Source organism: Amblyomma americanum, chromosome 6 (genome assembly GCF_052857255.1).
Source record: "Amblyomma americanum isolate KBUSLIRL-KWMA chromosome 6, ASM5285725v1, whole genome shotgun sequence".
Taxonomy (NCBI): domain Eukaryota; kingdom Metazoa; phylum Arthropoda; class Arachnida; order Ixodida; family Ixodidae; genus Amblyomma; species Amblyomma americanum.
This window is the reverse complement of record NC_135502.1, coordinates 59,633,423-59,654,209: the sequence shown is the minus strand read 5'-3', so window position 1 is coordinate 59,654,209 and position 20,787 is coordinate 59,633,423. Positions and strand designations below refer to the sequence as shown.

General features: G+C 48.7%; 1 protein-coding gene and 1 non-coding gene across 2 annotated transcripts; one reads left to right on the top strand and one right to left on the bottom strand.

The window, feature by feature from the left end:
* Positions 1 to 2,972: 2,972 nt before the first annotated feature.
* TRNAS-ACU (transfer RNA serine (anticodon ACU)) lies at positions 2,973 to 3,044 on the bottom strand. The gene has a single exon. It is a non-coding gene; the product is annotated as a tRNA-Ser (tRNA).
* A 2,684-nt stretch (positions 3,045 to 5,728) lies between these two features.
* LOC144095294 (uncharacterized) lies at positions 5,729 to 19,561 on the top strand. Its single transcript, XM_077629071.1, has 6 exons — positions 5,729 to 6,400; positions 8,659 to 8,815; positions 11,469 to 11,615; positions 14,315 to 14,551; positions 17,656 to 17,814; positions 19,344 to 19,561. Exons 1-6 carry the CDS (start codon positions 6,093 to 6,095, stop codon positions 19,491 to 19,493), a joined length of 1,158 nt encoding a protein of 385 aa, XP_077485197.1. The 5' UTR covers positions 5,729 to 6,092; the 3' UTR covers positions 19,494 to 19,561.
* Positions 19,562 to 20,787: the final 1,226 nt, after the last annotated feature.

The following is a 20,787-nucleotide window of genomic DNA, read 5'->3' as shown; positions in this document are numbered from 1 at the left end:
TAATGCATCCCGAACAAAAGGTGCTTCTTTTCACCTGACTAGGTTCAGGGCCCCATACAACCTGTACACAGGAGAAACAGCGCGGTGCAGATGAGATCGTTTTCTCCACTCAAAGATCCAAATTAAAAATGGAAAGATACAACAGTAATAAGCCCTCAAAAAGCTAAAAAAGATTAAAAGCGGAAGAAAAAACAGTATCGGCAGTAACAGGCACTCAAAAAGGTAAACAATTCTTGACGTAGACGACAGTTTTAATTAGAAGCACTTAGTTCCTCATTTCGGTCAGTGTACGCTTGAATACACCAAGTGATGTGTGCAGTTCAATTACAGTCGCAAGATGTTTATTTTTGTTCAAAATCATGAGTATTTGGGATTGTAGGCTATGCCCATCGTAATTTGTTCTCAGCTTTGGAAGCCTGTATTGCTTTTTTTGGTCAAAATTCTGATTTAGGATCATATATGTCTGCGCAAAATTGTCACGGTTTTTCCTAATTTCGTTGTATATAATCGCAAGTTTATTTTCATAAAGCTGATCCATCCTCAGCACTCCATAATTGCATCGAAAAGCATGCGTGCTTTCGCTGTAGTTCAAACCTTCTAGGGCACGCATCGATTTTTTTCTGCATCATCATCATCATCATCAACAACAACAACAACCTTAATACACCCACTGCAGGGCAACGGCCTCTCCCATGACTCTCCAATTAACCCTGTCCTTTGCCAGCTGCGCCCACCCTATGCATGCAAACGTCTTAATCTCATCCGCCTACCTAACCTTCTGCCGCCCCCTGCTACGCTTGCCGTCTCTGGAATCCACTCCGTTACCATTAGTGACCTGCAATTATCTTGCCTTCGCATTACATGGCCTGTCGAAGCCCATTTCTTCTTGATTTCGACCAGGATGTCATTAACCCGCGTTTGTTCCCTCACCCACTCTACCCGCTTCCGGTCTCATAACGTTACACCTATCATTTTTCTTTACATGGCTCGCTGCGTTGTCCTTAATTTAAGCTGAACCCTTTTCGTCAGCCTCCACGTTTCTGCCCCGTAGGTGAGTACCGGTGAGATACAGCTGTTGAACAATTTTCTCTTGAGGGATATTGGTAAACTGCTATTCATGATCTGAGAGAACCTGCCATATGCGCTCCACCCCATTCTTATCCCTCTAGTTATTTCCCTCTCATGATCCGGATCAGCTGTCACTACCTGCCCTAAGTAGACGTATTCCTTTACCACTTCCAGCACCTCGCTTACAATTGTGAACAGCTGCTCCCTTGCTACGTAGACTGTTGAACATTAGTTTTGTTTTCTGAATGTTAAGTTTTAAACCCACCGTTCTGCTCAGCCTGTCTAAATCATTGATCATTCTTTGCAATTCATCTCCTGAGTGACTCAGCAAGGCAAAGTCATCAGTGAATCGCAGATTATTTAGGTATTCTCCATTAACTCTTATCCCCAACTGTTCCCAATTCAGGCCTCGGAATACCTCCTGTAAACAGGCGGTGAATAGCATTGGCGAGATCGTGTCTCCTTGCGTGGTGCCCTTTCTTATTGGAATTTTAGTGCTGACTTTATGTAGGACTATGGTAGCTGTGCATATATATATATATATATATATATATATATATATATATATATATATATATATATATATATATATATATATATATATATATATATATATATATATATATATATATATATATATATATATATATATATATATTACAGCATTTTGACATAAGGCTCTTCTACACCCTGCCTGCATGACTGCCGAAGTTTCCACTGAGTCGAATGCTTTATCGTAATCAGTGAACACTATTTAGGGGTTGGTTATATTCTGCGCATTTCTCTATCACCTGATCGATAGTGTGAATGTGATCTATTGTGGAAGGCAGTAATATATATGGGACTGAATCATTGTAAATTAAATAAGCGCTCTGAATTTTTCAGGAACTTGGTTTCTTATTCTTCATATGCTCCTAGCACTCGAGATAATTTGTTTCAGATAGTTCGTATGTGCATTCCAGAAGAATGAAAGAAAACTCCTAAAAATTTTATCGCGTCTGTGCGCTCTATCACATCGGTTTGGAAATAAAAGGAAAATTCCGCAGTAATTGTGGTGTTACGAGCTGTAAAAATAATGTATATTGTTTTGCTTGTGTTTAGCACCAAATCATTTGCAGTTAGCCATTCAGATACTCCACGTAGCCAAGTGTTCGCGTCTGTTTCTAGTTTAGAGAGGCTGGGGCCAGAAAAGACATTTGTGTCATCTGCATAAAGAAGCAATTCTTGTGTTAATGGAATACTGGCTATATCATATATGTGCAACGGAAAAAGCAACGGCCCAAGTATTGAGCCCTGGGAAACACCTATTAAAGTTGATTCTAATGTAGAGGAGGTTGTATTATATATCACGCATTGCTTGTGGTTTGATAAGGAACTCTCAATAAGTTGAAGTGCTCGTCCACGTATACCATACATCGGGAGTTAATCGAGTAAAATATGGTGTTTAACAGTGTCAAATGATTTCCGTATATCAAAAAAGATTCCCATTGTAAATACCTTACGTTCAATGTTTTCTATCGGCCTTTCCTTCACAAACAACAGAGCTAACTCAGTCGACTTATTTTCTGAAATCTGTACTGGTTCGGTGAACTTAACTTTAATTAACCCGGGAACTTCAGCTACTGATCCGGAGTTCCCGGGTTCGAATCCTGTCGAAAGTAGTAAGTAGTAGTATTTGGTTTTTGGGGAAAGGAAATGGCGCAGTATCTGTCTCATATATATCGTTGGACACCTGAACCGCACCGTAAGGGAAGGGATAAAGGAGGGAGTGAAAGAAGAAAGGAAGAAAGGGGCGCCGTAGTGGAGGGCTCCGGCATAATTTCGACCACCTGGGGATCTTTAACGTGCGCTGACATCGCACAGCACACGGGCGCCTTAGCGTTTTTCCTCCATAAAAACGCAGCCGCCGCGGTCGGGTTCGAACCCGGGATCTCCGGATCAGTAGTCGAACGCTCTAACCACTGAGCCACCGCGGCGGGGATACAATGAAATGAAAATGGAAATTGGTTTTTTGAGGAAAGGAAATGACGCAGCAAGGAATTTCATGCATGATCTTCCGTAAGGAAAGGGTTAAAGGAGGGAGTGAGAGAAGAAAGGGAGAAAGAGGTGCCGTAGTGGAGGGCTCCGGAATAATTTCAACCACCTGGGGATCTTTAACGTGCGCTGACGTCGCGCAGCACAAGGACGCCTTTTGGGTTTCGCCTCAGTATGCGTTGACTGTTCTGCACCAGAGGACAGCTAAGTGAATTATATCCACTAACCATGCAAATGGCTGGCAAACAGCCGCGACGGTCCTGCAGCGCACTCCGCTCGACAAAATGCTGAGAGCATGTTTGCTGGTGAGCCGCACCGATCACAAGGCGCGCGTGTACACATGACCAGCTATAGTCGGATACAACTTAAGCATGCAGTGAAGCTCCGCCCGCATTCATGACCGGCGCACAGAATTCCTCCATGACAGAAATGTAGGCCGTTGTTAAAACTTTTCTTGTCACCTAAACAAGAAGCTAACCATGAGAAAAAATTTATAAGCTCTAGAATTTTGATACCTGGCATGTTTAATAAAGTCAAATATTAAAAAGCTGATTTCGTTCACTTTTGTGACTGGCTAGCGGAGTAATATATATACAGTACACCGCGGACCGTGGCCCAGTGTTAACAACTGCTTTTTTTTTTAAGTTGTATCCTACTATAGTAGTAACTGGTGGTGGTGGGGGTGTAAAAAACTAATCGGAACATATTTACTGAAAGGTATTGGTTCAGGCCCGGCCCTCACAATCACTGGTAGGGATCCCTACTCCGGGACCCCTGAGCGGCACCTATTGCCCGACTAATCGCGGCAGCCGGTGCTATACGCCTGCGAAGAGGACGACCTATACTCCACTGTGATTAAAGAAAAACAGGGCGCAGAAACCGGACGGACGAATAGGAATACATAAACACTGCGCTGAACAATCAACAAGAAATTTATTCAAGAAAACGAGAATATCTGCGCCCGTCAAGTTCAAAAGGGGGAACAGGTAATCCGTAATCACTAGTTATCAGTAAACAAAAGCTCCTTTTAATGAGAAAAATGGCGGACGATTTAGCGTACTTAGGCTCGGTTTTCAAGGTCAAGCAGATTTCAATACAAATATCGGCGAAATCAGAAGGGTGTGACGCTATAGCGCCCATATATGCGGAACTCGTGATCCTCTACTTTGCATTCATAGACCCCTGAGAGTCCTCAGACGACTTTTGGCATAGTGCTGCAGCGGTTAAGCGATGCGCCACTGCCCTGCGATGGCGGGCACTCCGGCAACTGAGCCGGAGTGCCCGGGTCCGAACTCGGCCGCGGCGGCCGCGTTTCGACGGAGGCGAAAATGCAAGAGGCGCCCGTGTGCTGTACGATGTCAATGCACGTTAAAGACCTCAGGTGATCGAAATTATTCCGGAGACCTCCAATACGGCACCTCTTTCTTCCTTTCTTCTTTGACTCCTTCCTTTATCCCTTCCCTTACAGCGCGGTTCGGGTGTCCGCCGATATATGGGTTACTGCGTCATTTCCTTTCCTCAAAAACCAAAAACAAAACGAGAGCACGTGTGGCAGTTACTAACTCTGACTGCATTTTACTACTTTTTTACTGAATATTTACTACCCTCTTCAAGATGGTTATTGAAGGTTACCCCTTTCTGCATTTTGACTACCTATGGTCTCTAGTTAAGTGTGTGGGGGGTAACTGTTCCTTAATGTAACCCAAAAAAAAGTCGAAGATAATTGACACAGATTGTTGTCTGAATAAAATGGTTTTGTAATTAAACATTTCTGGAGCGTCGTATACGCGGTTACGTAGACTGACCTATTTTTACTATCGCGACTTCATAATTAAGGCTGGTATCTGAGCTCAACGAGTGACAGCCAGATTTACGGAGAGTATAAGGCGGAGAAAGATTTACCCGTGACGCGCAGTGCGCGTGTTGCGCTTGTGTGATCACTTCTGATTTGTGCTCTTTTTGCATCCTGAACCTTTGTGCTTGCAAGGTAGGGTTGTTTGCTGCCATAACCTCGCATGATTTGTACATGTAACGCCGAACTTGTCTAAGGCAAAGTGCGTGATTTACTGCCAGCACTTTCTGGTAGCTCTCACTGGTGTCAGACATTGCTCAAACTTAACATATACCGTTTTATTTTTCACAAATAGTTAACAGTTAAAGCCAACGCACCATGCTAAAAAACTAGGATCATATGTGAAAACAGTTTGCACCTATTTTGTTAGTAAATATTAGTACTTTTCTGGTTTGTGACTGTAGTGCTCTTCATTAGCTTCTTTCAGTAACTTGCACTAGGTCTACTTTTACTACATACATTTACTAAGGAGGTAGTGGTCTGTGGAACAAGTATCAGGTTAGTATAACTGGTGAAAGTTCCCTACCTTTTTCTTAAGAGTGCACTATATAAATAGGGGGCGAATATCAAGAAGCATCTTCCTTAATCTTATCGTTACTGCAGCCAACAGTTGGTTGCAGTCACCTTGTCCTTCACATGACAGGCGCTTTGCTCATTCCCATGATCTCGTAGTTATTACAAGCCGCCCGAAACAGTTTGCATCTAGCCTGGCGCTGCAGCAAAAAAAAAGAAAAAGAAATGGCAGGTGGCATGCAGTAAAAGCTGGCGTGCAAAGCAACACGACATGACTGCAGCGTACTCAAGCCATGTCGTTGACGCTGTTGAAACCGCAAGCGACATCCGGGCAGCCGCAGCTGCAGACGCGCAAGCATCCGCAAAAAACATCGAGGCCTAAATCCAGCCGCGTAACTAATCCAGTCTTTCCAGCCGAATAACTATAAGCGCGCAGCGCAAGCCGGCGCTGCCGGGAATACATTCCAGTCACGTATGCAACAGTCTGTAGCCGACTTGCCTGGCTGCCGCCGGTGAAGGAATATGATACGTCATTGAAAGCAACAGGCGCTGGAGTACCGAAGGTTCACACGCCACTCGTTAGAGCACTCAGCGCCCGTCGTCGAAGATGACACATTGAGACAGCATGCCGAGACAGCGACCGTTCCTGCTTCTTCTTGAGCGTCAATTCACCATGGCTCATAGCCCGCCGCTGCTCCTTGCATTCCGGAATAAGACGGCACACTTTGTCAAGACACGCCCCATACTAGTGAAGACGGTCAGCCAGAACTGCCGCCGGCACGTCGACCGCTTCGCAGACGCCATCGCGAAGGCCGACGCCTTGCTTGGACGCACAGGGGACCCCGTTCTGGAGGACTTGCTGGCCACGTTTGCACCAGGAGACACAGAGCGCCTCACGCTGGAAACTGCCGTACGGAGCTCGCCGATCAGCAGGTATAGTTAGTATACATATGCACCACCATGATGAGGTGGCACATTTGCCTGCAGGTCTGCTTCGCCAGAGTGTCTACTTATTAACGCGATAGCGTTAAAGGCCCCGTTATGCAGAAAATCCGGCGTCGGCGTTGTCGGCGTTGTGAGCGAGAAATCACGAGCATGTCTCTGGCAGGTGGTGCCCAGAGAACAACCTAGGAGGCAGAAGGACCACCTAGGTCACGTGACCTTGCGGCGTCATCACAACCTGCCCACCGGATAGTGAGCACACTGCCCAGCGTGGCAGGCGGCAGTTAAATTAATGATTTGTCGCTTAGGAAGAACAACCTGGGTCGCACAAGCCCCACTGGTGGCAGCACCTGCCATCACAGGGCAGTGGCGCATCGCTTAACCGCTGCACCACTGCGCCAGGAGGGGTATGAGAACTCGCCGGGATCTATGATTGTAAAGTAGAGAATGACCTTCTGCATATATGAGAATTAATGCATTACGCTATCGCATCATACCGTTAAGGCGGAGCTTAAGTGTGCCCTCCAATTTTTTTTTCTTCTTGGAAACGAACAATTGCCAAAGCTGCCGCCTTTTGGTCTTTGCGGATTTCCGTTCGGTGTAGGCATTGCTATAACCTTCAGGAAATTGTACAGTGTCAGGCCCTGTGCGGTACATTCGATGATCCCGATTTTAAACCAATGGTACCACATCAGTTAAACCACACGTTAAGTCCTTCTGCATGGGTTCTCGGAGAGTCGCGCAACAAAAAACAGGTCAAGGACGCTTCCCCCTCAGTCAGTACCTTGAGTATGGCCACTGCGCGACATGCCGTATTCCAGATGTTCAGCCAGTGTAAGCCAAGCCAAGCCTCGTTATACAGCGAACCCACTATATAAACGAAATATAATGGATATAGCGACCGAATAGCTACTCCCCTTGGAAGCTCCCAAAGAACACCGTGTATTTCATATGTACCGTTTTTACGAAGTAAAATTTTCGTACGGGGGATGTAACAAACCCCAGTATATCGCTTAGTAACGGAATGATATAGAGTTCCCTAGCAATTCGATACCGCAGACTGAAATTACTGCGCCTAAACCACCCTGTCCAGTACCGCACTAAACAAGCGTAAAACTTCTGCCACGAGAGAGAACCGTACGGACCGTTTCTCCGAGTGATTCGTTGAATTCGGCGCGACAAACTTTTGCCGTACCCACCATGCCTTGCTCCACGGTGCGCCTCGAAAGATTTGCCAAGGTCAGTGGAGTCCCCACGTTCTCCAGCTTCCCCGCTGGGAACACGCTGTTTCTCGGTTGGCGTGCGCTGCTTAGTTTCGGTTTTCGCGGCACCGTCGCGAGGCTCAGCCGTTTAACTGAGTGTCTTTGGTGCGCCTGACGGCATCGACTCCGTTCTAGTTCTCGTCAAGATCTGTGACAGCTTTGGAAAACGAAAGCGCAAGAAAATTTCCGTTTACCAAAGCTGGTGGTGGTGAAACTTTATTAGCAGCGGTAGACAGCAGCGACCCGAAGCCGCCTGATGTTCAGCCAGCTAAGAATACAACACCAAGCTGAGCCGTTTAAAAGCACAATTGCTGCGTCAGGGAGGTTCTCCAGAGTAAATGCCGCCGTAGTCGCAGCGAGTCGTGGCTCCGACTCCATTGTGAACATGCTGTTCATCACGGAGAACCGAAAATCAGCACATTCGCAGAGTCCTCACAGCTGACAAGCATGGCATGCATTTCTCAAACATATACCGGCATTAGAACGGAAGTTCATCCTCCCGTGAAAGCCCGCGTATTAGAAGTTGCGGCCTCTCATTAAGCTTTGGGCAAGAGATAATTGATCAGCTACGTAATGCATGACGCGTGGTACCGACCAACGATGCACTGAAACCACATACATATCTCAGTTTAAATAGCGTCTATCTGTGCCTCAAACGCCGTCCAAGGAATAGTCTTTAGAAAGTGAGAAAACTCAGCCATGAAATAAAATTAGAAAAATTTGAACAACATAAGCTTCCCTTCAATCTATGTATACACTGCCATATCTACCTCACTCTCGCAAATGGATGGAACGTCAAGCTTGGCGTGCACTTACAGCGCGAGAGTCGAAACGTTTGTTACCTTGTAGGCCTGACTGGAATCACAGCAGGATGACACGGAGAACAGCAGGATCATGCTTCGCAATGGAAACGCTGTGGGTGACAGCATGACACTGCGGGTGCATGGTTGTATTATTCACATCAGTGTCCTTGTTTGCTTCGTACAGGATCCTGCTCGCCAGGAAGCAGTCCAGCTACAGAGAAGTCGGCACCTTGGCGCACCTCTTTACACGGATTCGGAAAAAGGGTGCCCCAAAGAGCGACGCCTTCGAGTTGGCCAGAACAAACCAGAGGCGACTGGTTAGCATCGCCCAGATGCAGCAGGTATACCACGATGGTTTATTCAGTGACCAGAATCGAAGATACGTCCAACATTTTTCTAGTTACGGATGTTTTTTTAGGAATAAGCTTCACAGCAGATAATTAGGTCTTCTGGCCCTGCTTACAATTTTTGTGGTTTAATTACAATGCGCGCAAAGTAAAATGAAACAAATACACACCAAACTGCCTTCCGGTCAAGCCGGCCTCCAGCGCAAACTCCTCGTACACCGGGTCGAGTGTCTGAGTGCCGGGCGTCGGCATGAGGAGGTCACATTGTCGGTGCCTGCTTGCTTTTAGGGTCATAGCTCTACTCAATGTAAAACTCGAGTTTCAGTCCGTGTTCGTATGACCTTCAAATGCCCTTCGGACTTGGCAATCTCATAGCAACAGCCTTAAGTCAGATGCCGAAGCATACTCAGATTATGGCCAATGCGATGGTGTCTCCAAATTAGAACCGGGCCGTTTCCAAAATGTTTCCTATCCCATCCCCTAAATTTGACCCACCCCCGAAGTTTGACCTCCATTAATTTGGATCAAAATCGATGTCCATGCTAATTTGAATGTTCTCAATACGATGTCAGTCTCCAAATGTGACCCGGGCCACTCCCAAAATTTGACCCCACTCAAGGTGGGGTAAAGACCCATTTCCCAAGCATTTCACCCTAAAGATACCGAGCACCAGGCAGGGGAAAGCTTGTACCCACTGTATCACCGGTGGGTGCCCGGCGGCACTGGGGATCGAACCCCGCACCTCCCGTATGCGAGGCGGATGCTCAAACGACTAGGTCACCGCTAGACCACTCCCAAAATTTGGCCCACCCCCGAAATTTGACATTCATCGAGTTGGACCAAAATCGATGTCCAGGCTAATATGAATGTGCTCGATACGATGGTAGCCAAATTTAACCCGGGCCACTCCTAAATTTGGCCAACCCACCCCCCGAAATTTGACATTCGATTTGAAGCAAACTTTGACCTTAGTCATTCCGTTGGTTTGACCTTTGAGAGGCCTTGACATTTAAAGGGAATCCAAACCATGTCGTTTAACAATATTCGCGTGATAAATAAGCAAGAACAGCTATCGCTCAACCATTCGGTGTAACATAGTTAAACCGTTGCTAGTTTTTCTCGCGCATGTTTCGAATGAACTTCAACACATCCACCTCCTGTCTAAGGTTACTGAAGCATAATGTGTCAACGGAAAGTTTCAGGACTGCGGAGACACTCTAGTAAAACAGGGAATTCAGCTAGATCGCACATAATCTGTGCCATTTAAGCACAATGAGCCCGTTTGATGCTTTCTGAGTATGGATTCCTAAATACTGTTTAGAAGGCGATAATTTTCACCTCGCCTCCTTTGTTGCCTGCTCAGACGCCTGTAACGCACCGGGTTACGGTGGTGCTACCAAATATTTCACCGAGCATCCGACGTTTTTAAAACTCATGAGGAATAGCAACCAAAGGTGATGTTTCTGTATATTCGTGATAATTTAATGGCAAGACTTTCAGTTCCTATCAGCACTGCGCCATGCTCCTTTGTTGGACTAGACCACGCGGACACATCTTCGACACTGGCTTCGGGTGTCGGAAGTTCACAGCATATACAGCGCGCGTGCGCTGTTTGGAGGTTCGAGAAACAAGTAATCACAGTCAACTGTATTTCGCAGTCAGGCCCCGTTGCTATTTCCACAAGCACTCAGCGGATAAGCGCACGGTTCTCACCATACTATAGTGCCTAGAATATAGTGAGTATATTCCAGGCACTATAACCATACTGCCGCAACATCGAAGCTTCGGCCCCTCTCGTGGAGCGCCAATCTATATCTCTATCTCTTCAGCAATATAAATATCCGTTGCTGGAAAACGCCAAGTGGAAACCTCAGCCGCTATCTTGAGCCAATGTGGTGGAGATAAGGCGACAGCATGAACGGCAAGCAAGCGCCAACGCAGGTAAATGCGGCCAGCAGACCCCGCCGCTATTTTCAGAACCGGCCGTAAGAGGGATTTCAGTGGCGCCCCTGCGGGCGTAGTTGAAGAAAAATTTGTCCTGGTCCGGGGTGGAATTTCAAACCGGAACGCGGTTCCGGGTTTGAACCCTGGACCAGGATAAATTCTTCCACTACTAAATTCCTCTGGGAGCCGTACAACTTTCCTTATCCTTTGGCTGCGTTTGAATGGATGCTATTTGGTAGTTACTTCCTTATTACAAATCTACTGCACCTTGGGGGATTGGCCTAAATTGGTCCAACTCGTTAACATCGTAACATACCTCAGAATACGGCGTAATATCGTAACATCTCTTAGTACACGCGAATGACACATTCACTGCGTGATAAAATTAGTGGTCGCGTATCCAATTTGGATAGCGTTCATGTTTTTACAGCGATAGCTGTTAGGCGCACGTCCCTGGCTTTCTCGCCGCCGTCGCCGTCGGCGTAACCTGTGGGTGCTAACGCAGAAAGTGCCAGTCAACCTGGGTCGCGTAAGCCTATGGGTTGTTTTGTTTGAAACAGCCGACTGCCAGCGCAGGGGTGCATCACGTGACCACTACACCAGAGTGGACTAAACGCCTAAACAGCTATCGCTGAATCTCGCGTTATACAGTCGTAACCGTCCTGTGAGTTTTTTTATTCTCCCTTTTGTCCAATACTTCCAGATGGCGCAGGATGTACACGACACCGTCGTGACCACCGTTTCCGGCGACATTGAAGCCCTGACAGCAGCGAACAAGCTGGCCGTATTGCTCGGCAACGCACTCTTCGCACTCGCTGTCAAGACGGTGACTGACATGCGGGACTCGAGGGTGGGTAGCTCCAAGCGCACTCAAACATACGTGGCGTCAAGTAGGGAGCCTACATATGTAGTTACGCTACCGGAGCAAGTACCTAGAGTGACGTAATGTGGTTCTATGGCGTGAAGCGACGCCCAGCGCTTGTATTGCCACCCCAAGTTAAGCGCCAGCCGCTACTTCCAAAGTCGCAAAGGAAGCAAAGATGTTCCCGCTAGAGGTGGATTCACACGACGGACCATGGGCCTCGGACCACCGCGGACCAGGTGTCACGTGAAGCCGCACTTCCGGTAATGAAATGACGACCTGACGAGCGCTACCTGCAGAGGCCAAAGTCAGTAATCTCAGTAATCAGTAGTCAGTAATAAATCAGTAATCTGATTAGACACGAGCATGGCTTTTCTCCGTGCATGGGCCAGGAGCGCACCTCACTGAGCGGAAGCGGAACATCACGTGAGACCTGGTCCGCGGGCGGATGGCGCGTCGTGTGAATCCGCGTCAAGCGGTGTTGCACTGATATGCGCGAAATTTGTGGCATCAAAACCAAAAAGTGCAAATATCTAATGTCTGCTAGAAGTTACATTACCATATAAGCCCAAAATACTTTTTTTTTTGCAAAAAGCTGACAAAACCGCAGTTTGCAATACCTCTGAACCTTCATGTTTTTGCGACTATAGGCAATCCAAAAATAAAAACATGTCCTAATAGTGTGAACTGCATCAGCTGAGAGCTCGAAGCCGCACGATAAATTGTTAACTCGATATTCGAGCAATGGGTAACTCGATAACTCGAGAAATCTGTACTCGCGAAACCACACACGAGAGTTCCGCAAGTGGTAACAAAAAAAATGTTTAAGTTACCCATTTTGCCTTCCTTTAGGGATTGCATTTTACGGGAATCTAACATCTGCTTTCTCTTGAGCTACGGACTTAGTTGTAGAGATTCTTGAAGTTCCGGGAGTTTTTGGAATGTCTAAATCAAAGTTATGTTCCGCATAGCCACTACGTTCACTCGTCGATGCAACACGTTTCACTCATATGCGTTACGTAGCTACCAAACGCAACTGGCCAGCGCTATTTTAGAAATGGCGCCGGGTTTTATTTATTCGTCCCCGACGGAAAGAATCAATCGCGGATATTTTATTAACGCGATAGCGTTAACGGGACACTGAGGAGAACTCTATCAATTTTTTTTGTTAGCAAAATCTGACAGTTCGCCATTTCATGGCTTTGTTGCCGCTTGTCCGGGCGCGAAAGATGCATTTATTTCAAAGAAATTTGGATTCGAAGTTGAAAAAGTTTTTCCCGCCCCTCTGATTCAAACTCAGGAAACTCTTATGACGCCACGGCAACTCTTATGACGGCACAAAACGGAGTGACGTGAATCGTGACGTAAACGCAGACTCCGTGATTTCTGACGGCTAGCGGTGCTGTGCGCAACCTTCCTTTGCAAGAATCAGAGATTCGTGACTTCCATGAAGTAAGGAAATTTCCTCCAAGGTGGCGCCTCTTGTCCAAGGAAGTCATCACGCTTGTACTTGCGAGATTGGCCTGTGGCGGCGATACCTGTATTTTGGTTCTTGCTATTTTCTACATTACAAGAGCTTTGTTTTCATGAAGAGTGGCGTTTTCGTGATCAGCAGCTGCTATTCTATGGATACAAGCCAACTTCAATTTCTCCTCAGTGTCCCTTTAAGGAGCTCGTGTAGCAGAAAAGCCGGTGTCGGCGTCGGCGGCGTTGGCCGTGCACGAAAAATCCTCCTCCTCGCAATGTACCCCACTGCCCCAACAGATAGAACGCGACGGCATTACGCTGCCGTTGCCCGAGTAGAGTTGGGCCGGCTGCGAGGCTAGCGCGGGAGCGCTGCCGAAGGCTGCGCCCGACTAGAGTTGAGCCCTGCTGGGAGGCTAGTCCTGCCACAGCGCAGAGGGAGGCTAGCCGGCGCTCCCCCTCCTCCGCGCTGGGGCTGACGTACGCGCTCCCTTCCCCCTCGGGCTCTGCGCTACGTGGTTTGCCGCTCCGCGCGTCCATTTCACCGTACTTAGCACAGCGAAACGGGCAAGGTGTCGCGCCGAACAGGGGATGGCATTCCATGGACTCCGTGGCAGTGCTGCAACACTCTGTCGCGAAGCTTTTTTTTTGTTTACCGTTCTTTTTTTTTTTTGCGGCTCTAACGCCTGCTGCATGCAGGTACGCTTGTGTACGCATAAAGAAACGCATTCGTGACGCTTTTCGCTGAAAGAACCTGACTCATGTCGGGGGCCGTATCTTACACGGCAGCGTCTGATAACTAAAAATATGATTCTATAAATATCGCCGGCTATGCTTTCTCTCACTAGGTTCAGCGGGGTTGAACCTCAGCCATTTTTTTAAAAGCAGTAAAGAGCGAGGCGTGCCTATCATACAGCGATCACTGTAAAAAACGAGCGATCAAGGCGACTGGTGCGACAGAGTATGCGTTAGCATTAACGTTCCCCCAGTACGAGCAGCCGCTGCCGCGGGGCCCAGACCGCGCGAGCGGGTTGCGTGATCCATTCAGTCACTCTCAGTGGGACACGCGCCGTTCCCCCTCTCCCCCACCTTCCCCTTCTCACTGGTTGTGTCTTCCCTCTCCCTTCCAATCCCTCTCTCCCGTTTGTCACCTGCCAAGCGAGACAGACGGAGGGATTTTTCTGACACGTGGGTTCTAATGCTCCTCCCCTATCCTTACGCAGCTTCTGCCGCTGTACCTGCTCAGCCTGGAGCGATTCTCGTCCTCGTTCTTCGACCAGGAAGATGGGCGGAGTTCCCTTCAGTGGCGGTCGCCTCGCGAGCAGTGGTGCCGCCACCAGGCGCGCACCACGGAGCCCCTGGCCAACGCTTTCGAGTGCTCCATACTCCTCGCGGGGGGAGCAGCCGAAGAGTGCGCTGCGGCCAGGAGGTGCGGCACCGACCTGGCCCTCGCCATGCAGGTACGCCAGCATCACTCGTTTGCTATCTGGCTACGCCGCAACCCACCGTCCACTTCCATAGTGTACCAACCATACGTGTACCATATGAAGGAAAGAATTTAGGAGCTTGTTCAGGAGAGACGGTTACGTCACATTTTTCGAAGCCAGATGTGAAGGCTCCCCCCCCCCCCCCCCCCCTGGCTGCTACCCTTCCCTCCCTACTTGGCCGCCATCTCAGCGCGCATGTACAGCAAACAATGCAGCAGACGACGCTGCTGCGCCCAGCGTTACTGTTGGCTGCGCCATTGGCCAGACTCCCAGCAGTCCTTGCGAAAGCGCGTGACTTATGGCACACTTCTTGGCGAGCACCTTGGATAGCGAGGGCCTGTCCTGAGCTTTCCTTCCTCCATGGTACCAACGAGCTCGACCACACGAATAGAGGTGGAAAATTTCATACAGCCTCCGCGTCCCAGCCGTCCCTTACGGTTCAGGCACATACGGGAGCCATAATGAGACGCGGATATTATGCAGCTGTGTGACAATAATGTGATTATTTATTGCGCAATTGCTGAAAAAGAATCAACGGATTACAACTTTCAGTCGCCCGTCCCGCTCTGAAAAAGGTAGTCGAAAAGCGCATAAAGGAAGTGTCGCATGTGTAGGAGGTTCCGACTCGTTTCCTCAAAAGTGAAACCTTGTCTGGCTCTCCATGTATACGTATGAAGTTTTTCTAGGAGCATATGTGACTGCCGTTTTGGCAAAGACTGCAGTGTGTCGATCCTCTTCCACGACTCGCAACCCTCCAGGGAGGGCCTCCATCCACTGACAGTAAAAATGCCTTTACCTCTCATTTGAGTTCTTTAAGAGAGCCTACTGCACGGGATTGCTGAAGTCCTACCTCCATTACACCCACTGAAAGCAAACTCAAATATAGGCTGCGCGCACGAGTATACGCATTTGGGCTTCTCTGAAATTTCGGCGCAACAGATTTTTCAACGGCATGTCGGCAGCACGTATACATAAAACGAATAATTGCGCATTCCAATCGGCAGTCCGGGGCAAGTTTTCTTGCTCCGCGAAACCGAAGATCATGCCTCGATGGGCGATTTGGATTCAGATCCTGATTTCTAATTGGACCATATCTTGCTGCTTCGCGGATTCGGGGAGCTTCTCCGTGTCGTAGACTGAAATACGCCATAACTCTCGCTGAAAACACGTATAAACTGTGCAGCGAAAGATATACTGTTCTCCATCTTTCATCCGACCATGAGATCGTCACGTAAAGAGTCTGTTTACGGCTATAACAACCGCAGGGCAGGGTTTCGAAGCAGCGCAAATTGGGCGTCAGTGTAAGCTGGGGTTTCACTCTTAACGCGTAAGCGTTAAGGCTTCCACTCTTTTTTTTTTTCTGCAAAAAATCCGGCGGCGTCGTCGTCGGCGTTGTGAGCGAAAAATGCCCGGAGGAGCAATTTAGGGGGGTGGGGGCTTAGGTCACGTGACATTGTGGCGCCATCACGACCCGCCCACCGGATTGTGAGCAAACTGACCACCGTGGCAGGCGGCAGTTCAATTATTCATTGGTCATGACAGGTTGTTCGGGAAGAGCAACCTGAGCCGCACGAGCCCCATCGGTTGCAGCACCAGCCACAGCAGGGCAGTGGCGCATCGCTGAACCGCTGCACCACTGCGCCAGGAGTGACGTATGAGCAGCCCCAGGGATCTATGAATGTAAATTCGAGAATGACCAATTCCGCATATATGAGCATTAACCCATTGCGCCAAAGGTTTAAAGCGAAGCTTCAGTGTCCCCTGCAAATTTTTATAGCATGCATTGAAAGCGCCGGTAATGAGATGCCTGTTTACGTTTAGGGTTAAAGGGCTCAATTGAACAAGTTTTCCACGCGGTTGGCGCAGTGAACTCGCTATCTGCAAGCACGGCAAGCCGCACAGGGAGATGATGAGTTCACTTGACAACCCCGGCCTAATAATCTTCGGCATGGTGCACAAACCACTTATTGCCTTTGGTGCACGCAGCACAATCCAGATTTATAGTCATAGAGGATGCAGCGTTCATCTGACAGGCAACCGCGCTACGTAGTACGCAAGAAGATGACTGCGCGCTTGACTGCGGACCAGAGCACGTCACATGTACACAGTCGCAATTAACATTAGCGCAAGGGGTCATATGCCGGATCTCCAAATACAGATTGTTTTTCCGCGGTGTGTATTTTTCAAGCATTGCGGAAACGAGCACCAGCACATGTTAGAAGAGGTAAATCAACTAAAAACACGAGACGCAATTCGAAGAAGACGGGGGACAAAATCTGGGCTAACAGCTTCCATCTTTCTTCTCTTCCGTTCCGCTCTCTTCTGTGGCCTCGTGCCATCGCGCTGTTCAGTAACCATGATGCAAAACCAACTCGCGCATCAGTCCATGCTTTTATGCTGCGTCTTTTTAATTGGTTTACCAGACCCAACATGTACCAACTGACCTATCACTCAGCTTTGTCACAAGCACGGATGCTCGTCTTTCAGGAGCTCATGGCGTTTTAGAAGCGACATCGAATTTTGAACCGTGTCCCGGTAACTGTGATGACATAGGTTGCACAGTTGAAGACACGGGCATTATGCAAATTCGCAGAACTGGCTTAGTAAACGGCACGAATATGCTACTGTGCGGACGAAAGCTTGCGTAACCTGCATGTGAGAGGGGTCGTCACGTACATAGTCGAGTACGTCTCCCTGTACCTGTGAACGAAGCGTAATCGACCTTGCGCAGATTACGCAGAAACTACCCCCAAGGCCTGTAAACATGGTAGCGCTTACTCATGCCTGGATAAACAGGAACTATATACCAGCACGAAGCATGATTTGTTTTTTACTTTTCAGCTGCTGCTGCTGCTGTGCCAGCCTGACTGAAATTCAAGGCAAATTTTCCGGAGTGAACTGGTCTCCAAAATGTAAAAAAAAAAAATGCAGTTTGTGCAAAACCTTGCAACCTAAAAAAAAATCACCTGAAAACGGCATCATGAGCTAAGCTCGAGATACTTATTTTCGTGAGATTTGCCAGAGATAGGCATACTTGTTATAATTATTGCTATACGACTGCTTTTCTACCATTGCAGGCGCTGAAAGAGCTGAACCTGTACTTGAGCGATGGAAATGACGACGCAGCTGTCGACTCCCGGTCACTTCCAGCGATCATCACTCAACAGAAAAGCCTGAGCGAAGCTGCGACAGCCGGGCTCCATAGTGAAGGCGAACGTGTAGTTCAAGCAGCAATGGTATGGCGGACTGCTTACGTGACTGCTGGAAGGAAATGCCGCGTTTGTAATCATGCACGCAGAGTGAGGGAGAGAACAAAAGAAAGGCGGGAAGAAAAGGAAACGAAGTCCTCGCGTTTGCCGTCATGCGGTAAAGGCTGGGGCCGGCAGAGGTAAGGGAGTAGGCAAACGTGTGCGCGCCAAAAACATGATTCACAATTCAAGGCTTTCGGACATGCCAGCCGCCGTTAGGAAACAGCAGTGGGCCCTGTAATCCGACTAGCGTTGGGTTGGGTTCAATGTTCAGAAACCGTGATGTTCAATGTTCAGCAATCTTGTTCTCAAGTCTGGTCGCATATCAGTGTACTCGGGATTCTCTGAGTACGTCGAGGCAAGTTGTAAATGGAAAGAATGGTCCGCGGTTTATTCCCACATGTGTTGCAGGCGCTATACCGTCACCCATTTCGGTCCAGAAAAATATAAGCACCGCAAAAGCCGTCCTTAAAATTCAATTGCCTCGAGTCGGGAAAGTCCATGAGGGTGTCGACGAGTTCAAGTATATATACTGCAGCCGAGATGGGCGTGAAATCAGGTCCACTTAAAGAATGGGTTGTGCGTCAGATTACGAAGCCGTTTCACAAAGTCAGCCCTGGAAAGCGTATTGAACATGCATTGGTCCTCTTCGTCGGATGCCCGAGAAGCACCAGTGTGATCGCTGCCTGTGCTGCCGACTTGGCCTGGAACCTGCTGAAATGACGCTTCGCGCACCCTCCTGTCACATGACGGTTGGTTTCCTCTGTTTAGAATACCAAGTGCTCGTGTGGCAAGCCAGGTTGCACTATAGAGCTGTCTTCGAGTAACAATTACGGCCCGCTGTCAAGATCTATGAACGTGCCGAAGAGAGCTCCTATTCTAAGTTTTTGAATGGCACTTGTGATGTGCCGTTTCCTGAGCATTATTTGGCTGAAGCGCAGAGTATATATTTTATAGTCACAGCTGTATTAGGCAGCTCTGACAGTTTACAGAAGGGTATTAGACTATAAAGAATTGTGAGCTGCGGTGTTTACCGTCCCGTAGTGACAAGTTGACAATGATGGACGCCGTAGTGGAGGGTTCCGGACTAATTCAGACAATACGGCGTTCTTTAACGTGCGCTACCATCGCATAGCGCACGGCCGCCTTTTGCGTTTCGCTTCCATATAAAAGGGGCCGCGATTGAACCCGGCTCCTCCGGCTCAGTAGCCGAGCGCACTAACCACTGTTTGTCGACGTGGAAAGCGATAGCTGGTTTGTGTCGTCATTCTCAATACTCAAGACCCCTGGTAGACAAACAAAAGGCTAGTGCGTTAAGCTTGCTGGGGCTGAGAGGCAGCTTCGCGCGCCGAAGAGTCGCTAACTGGGGTAAGCAAGCCTTTCAAACTGCGGCCTAGCAGCTTGGCGCTCTGCAGTGCCCGCCGACGCCGCACCGCATCGCTCCACGTCATGTTTCCCCGACGCGTACCGTTGCTTATACGCAACTACGTGTCTTTCTTTTTTTTTTTTGCAACCAGATTCGACGAGAGCAGCGGGACGTGGCTGGCGAAGTGAGCAGCGTCATTCGAGAGCTGGCGGACGGCGTACTCGCCTACGCGGCCGACTGCGAGATGTCCGACGACTTGGCCGCCTTCCAAGACATCGCCGCCAGCTTGAAAGACACGTGAAAGACGCACCGTGGGCCTCTATACGAAGACACTTCCTAAAGAGCGTTCCCTGCACGTGTTGTCGGCGTGCACGTTCTGCACCCTCTTTGACGAGTCCAAAGAGCACGTGTTTTGACTCCTGTGTGCAAACAATGCTGCGCGATAGGTTTATCACCTGCGGCCAATCCAAAGAGAACCCGCAGCGGGCATGCAACACACGTCTGAAAAGGTGCACATGATTTGTTTAACGCAACATTCCATTCCTCGACCCGCCGCGGTGGCTCAGTTGTTACTGCATTCGGCTGCTCAGCAAGAGGACGCGGAATCGAATCCACCGCAATTTGATGGAGGCGAAATGCGCGTGCGTGTGTGGTGTGTGCGCGTGTGTGTGGCTCGCTTCACCAATTTTGAATTAATGAAGCGAGCCTTAGCCAGCCTGTACGTGTTTTGCCGACGCTCTTAAAAATATATACTGTCCTCACAGTATGCAAACAAGCTTTGAAAAACAATGTAACCGCGTATCAGAAGCAGACTACCCTTTATATCTTATAATTTCAGTCGCCCAAAAGCTGCAAAATCACAAGAAAAATAAGGTAGGTCAGAATGTGACTCAGCAAATAAAAAGAAACAAGATGCCGTCATCCGTATTGCCACACCGCCGCGGTGGCTCAGTGGTTGTGGCGCTCGATCGGCTGCCGACCAGAAAGACGCGTGTTCGATCCGGTCGCGGCGGTCGAATTTCGATGGAGGCGAAATTCTAGGGGCGCGCGTACTGTGCGATGTCAGTGCACGTTAAAAGACCCCAGGAGGTCGATATTTCCTGAGCCCTTCACTACGGCGTCCCTCAAAGCCTCAGTAGCCTTGGGGCTTTAAACCTCCATAAACCATCTCACACAGCTTTAAAAAGATTACGAATCGTGTTAAAATGCGCTACCGCGTGATGGTGGTGGTGGTGGAAAATATATTTATTATTGGTCAGGTTGTGGGGGTCATCGGTCTGGGAGTGGAGCCTTTAGTCCGGGACCCTAGTGCCCCTCGTTCGTGGCCGCCGTAGCCCGGGCGACCAGATGACGCTGATCAACCAGGTCGGCCAACCGGAGGGCACGCTCCCAGCTGCCCGAATGGCCTGGCGGGCCCAGACGGTGTGAAATAATTGCATGTTCCCCGCATAGCGGGCAATTGGTGCGGTAGCGGGTGAGGTTCGGGTACGTGCCGGTTTGAAGTTGGCGAAGAAAAATGGACTCCTCGCGAGGGAGGCGAGGGGGAATTTGGATGACATTTGCTGCATGTTTGCAACGGGCAGCTACATGTCCTT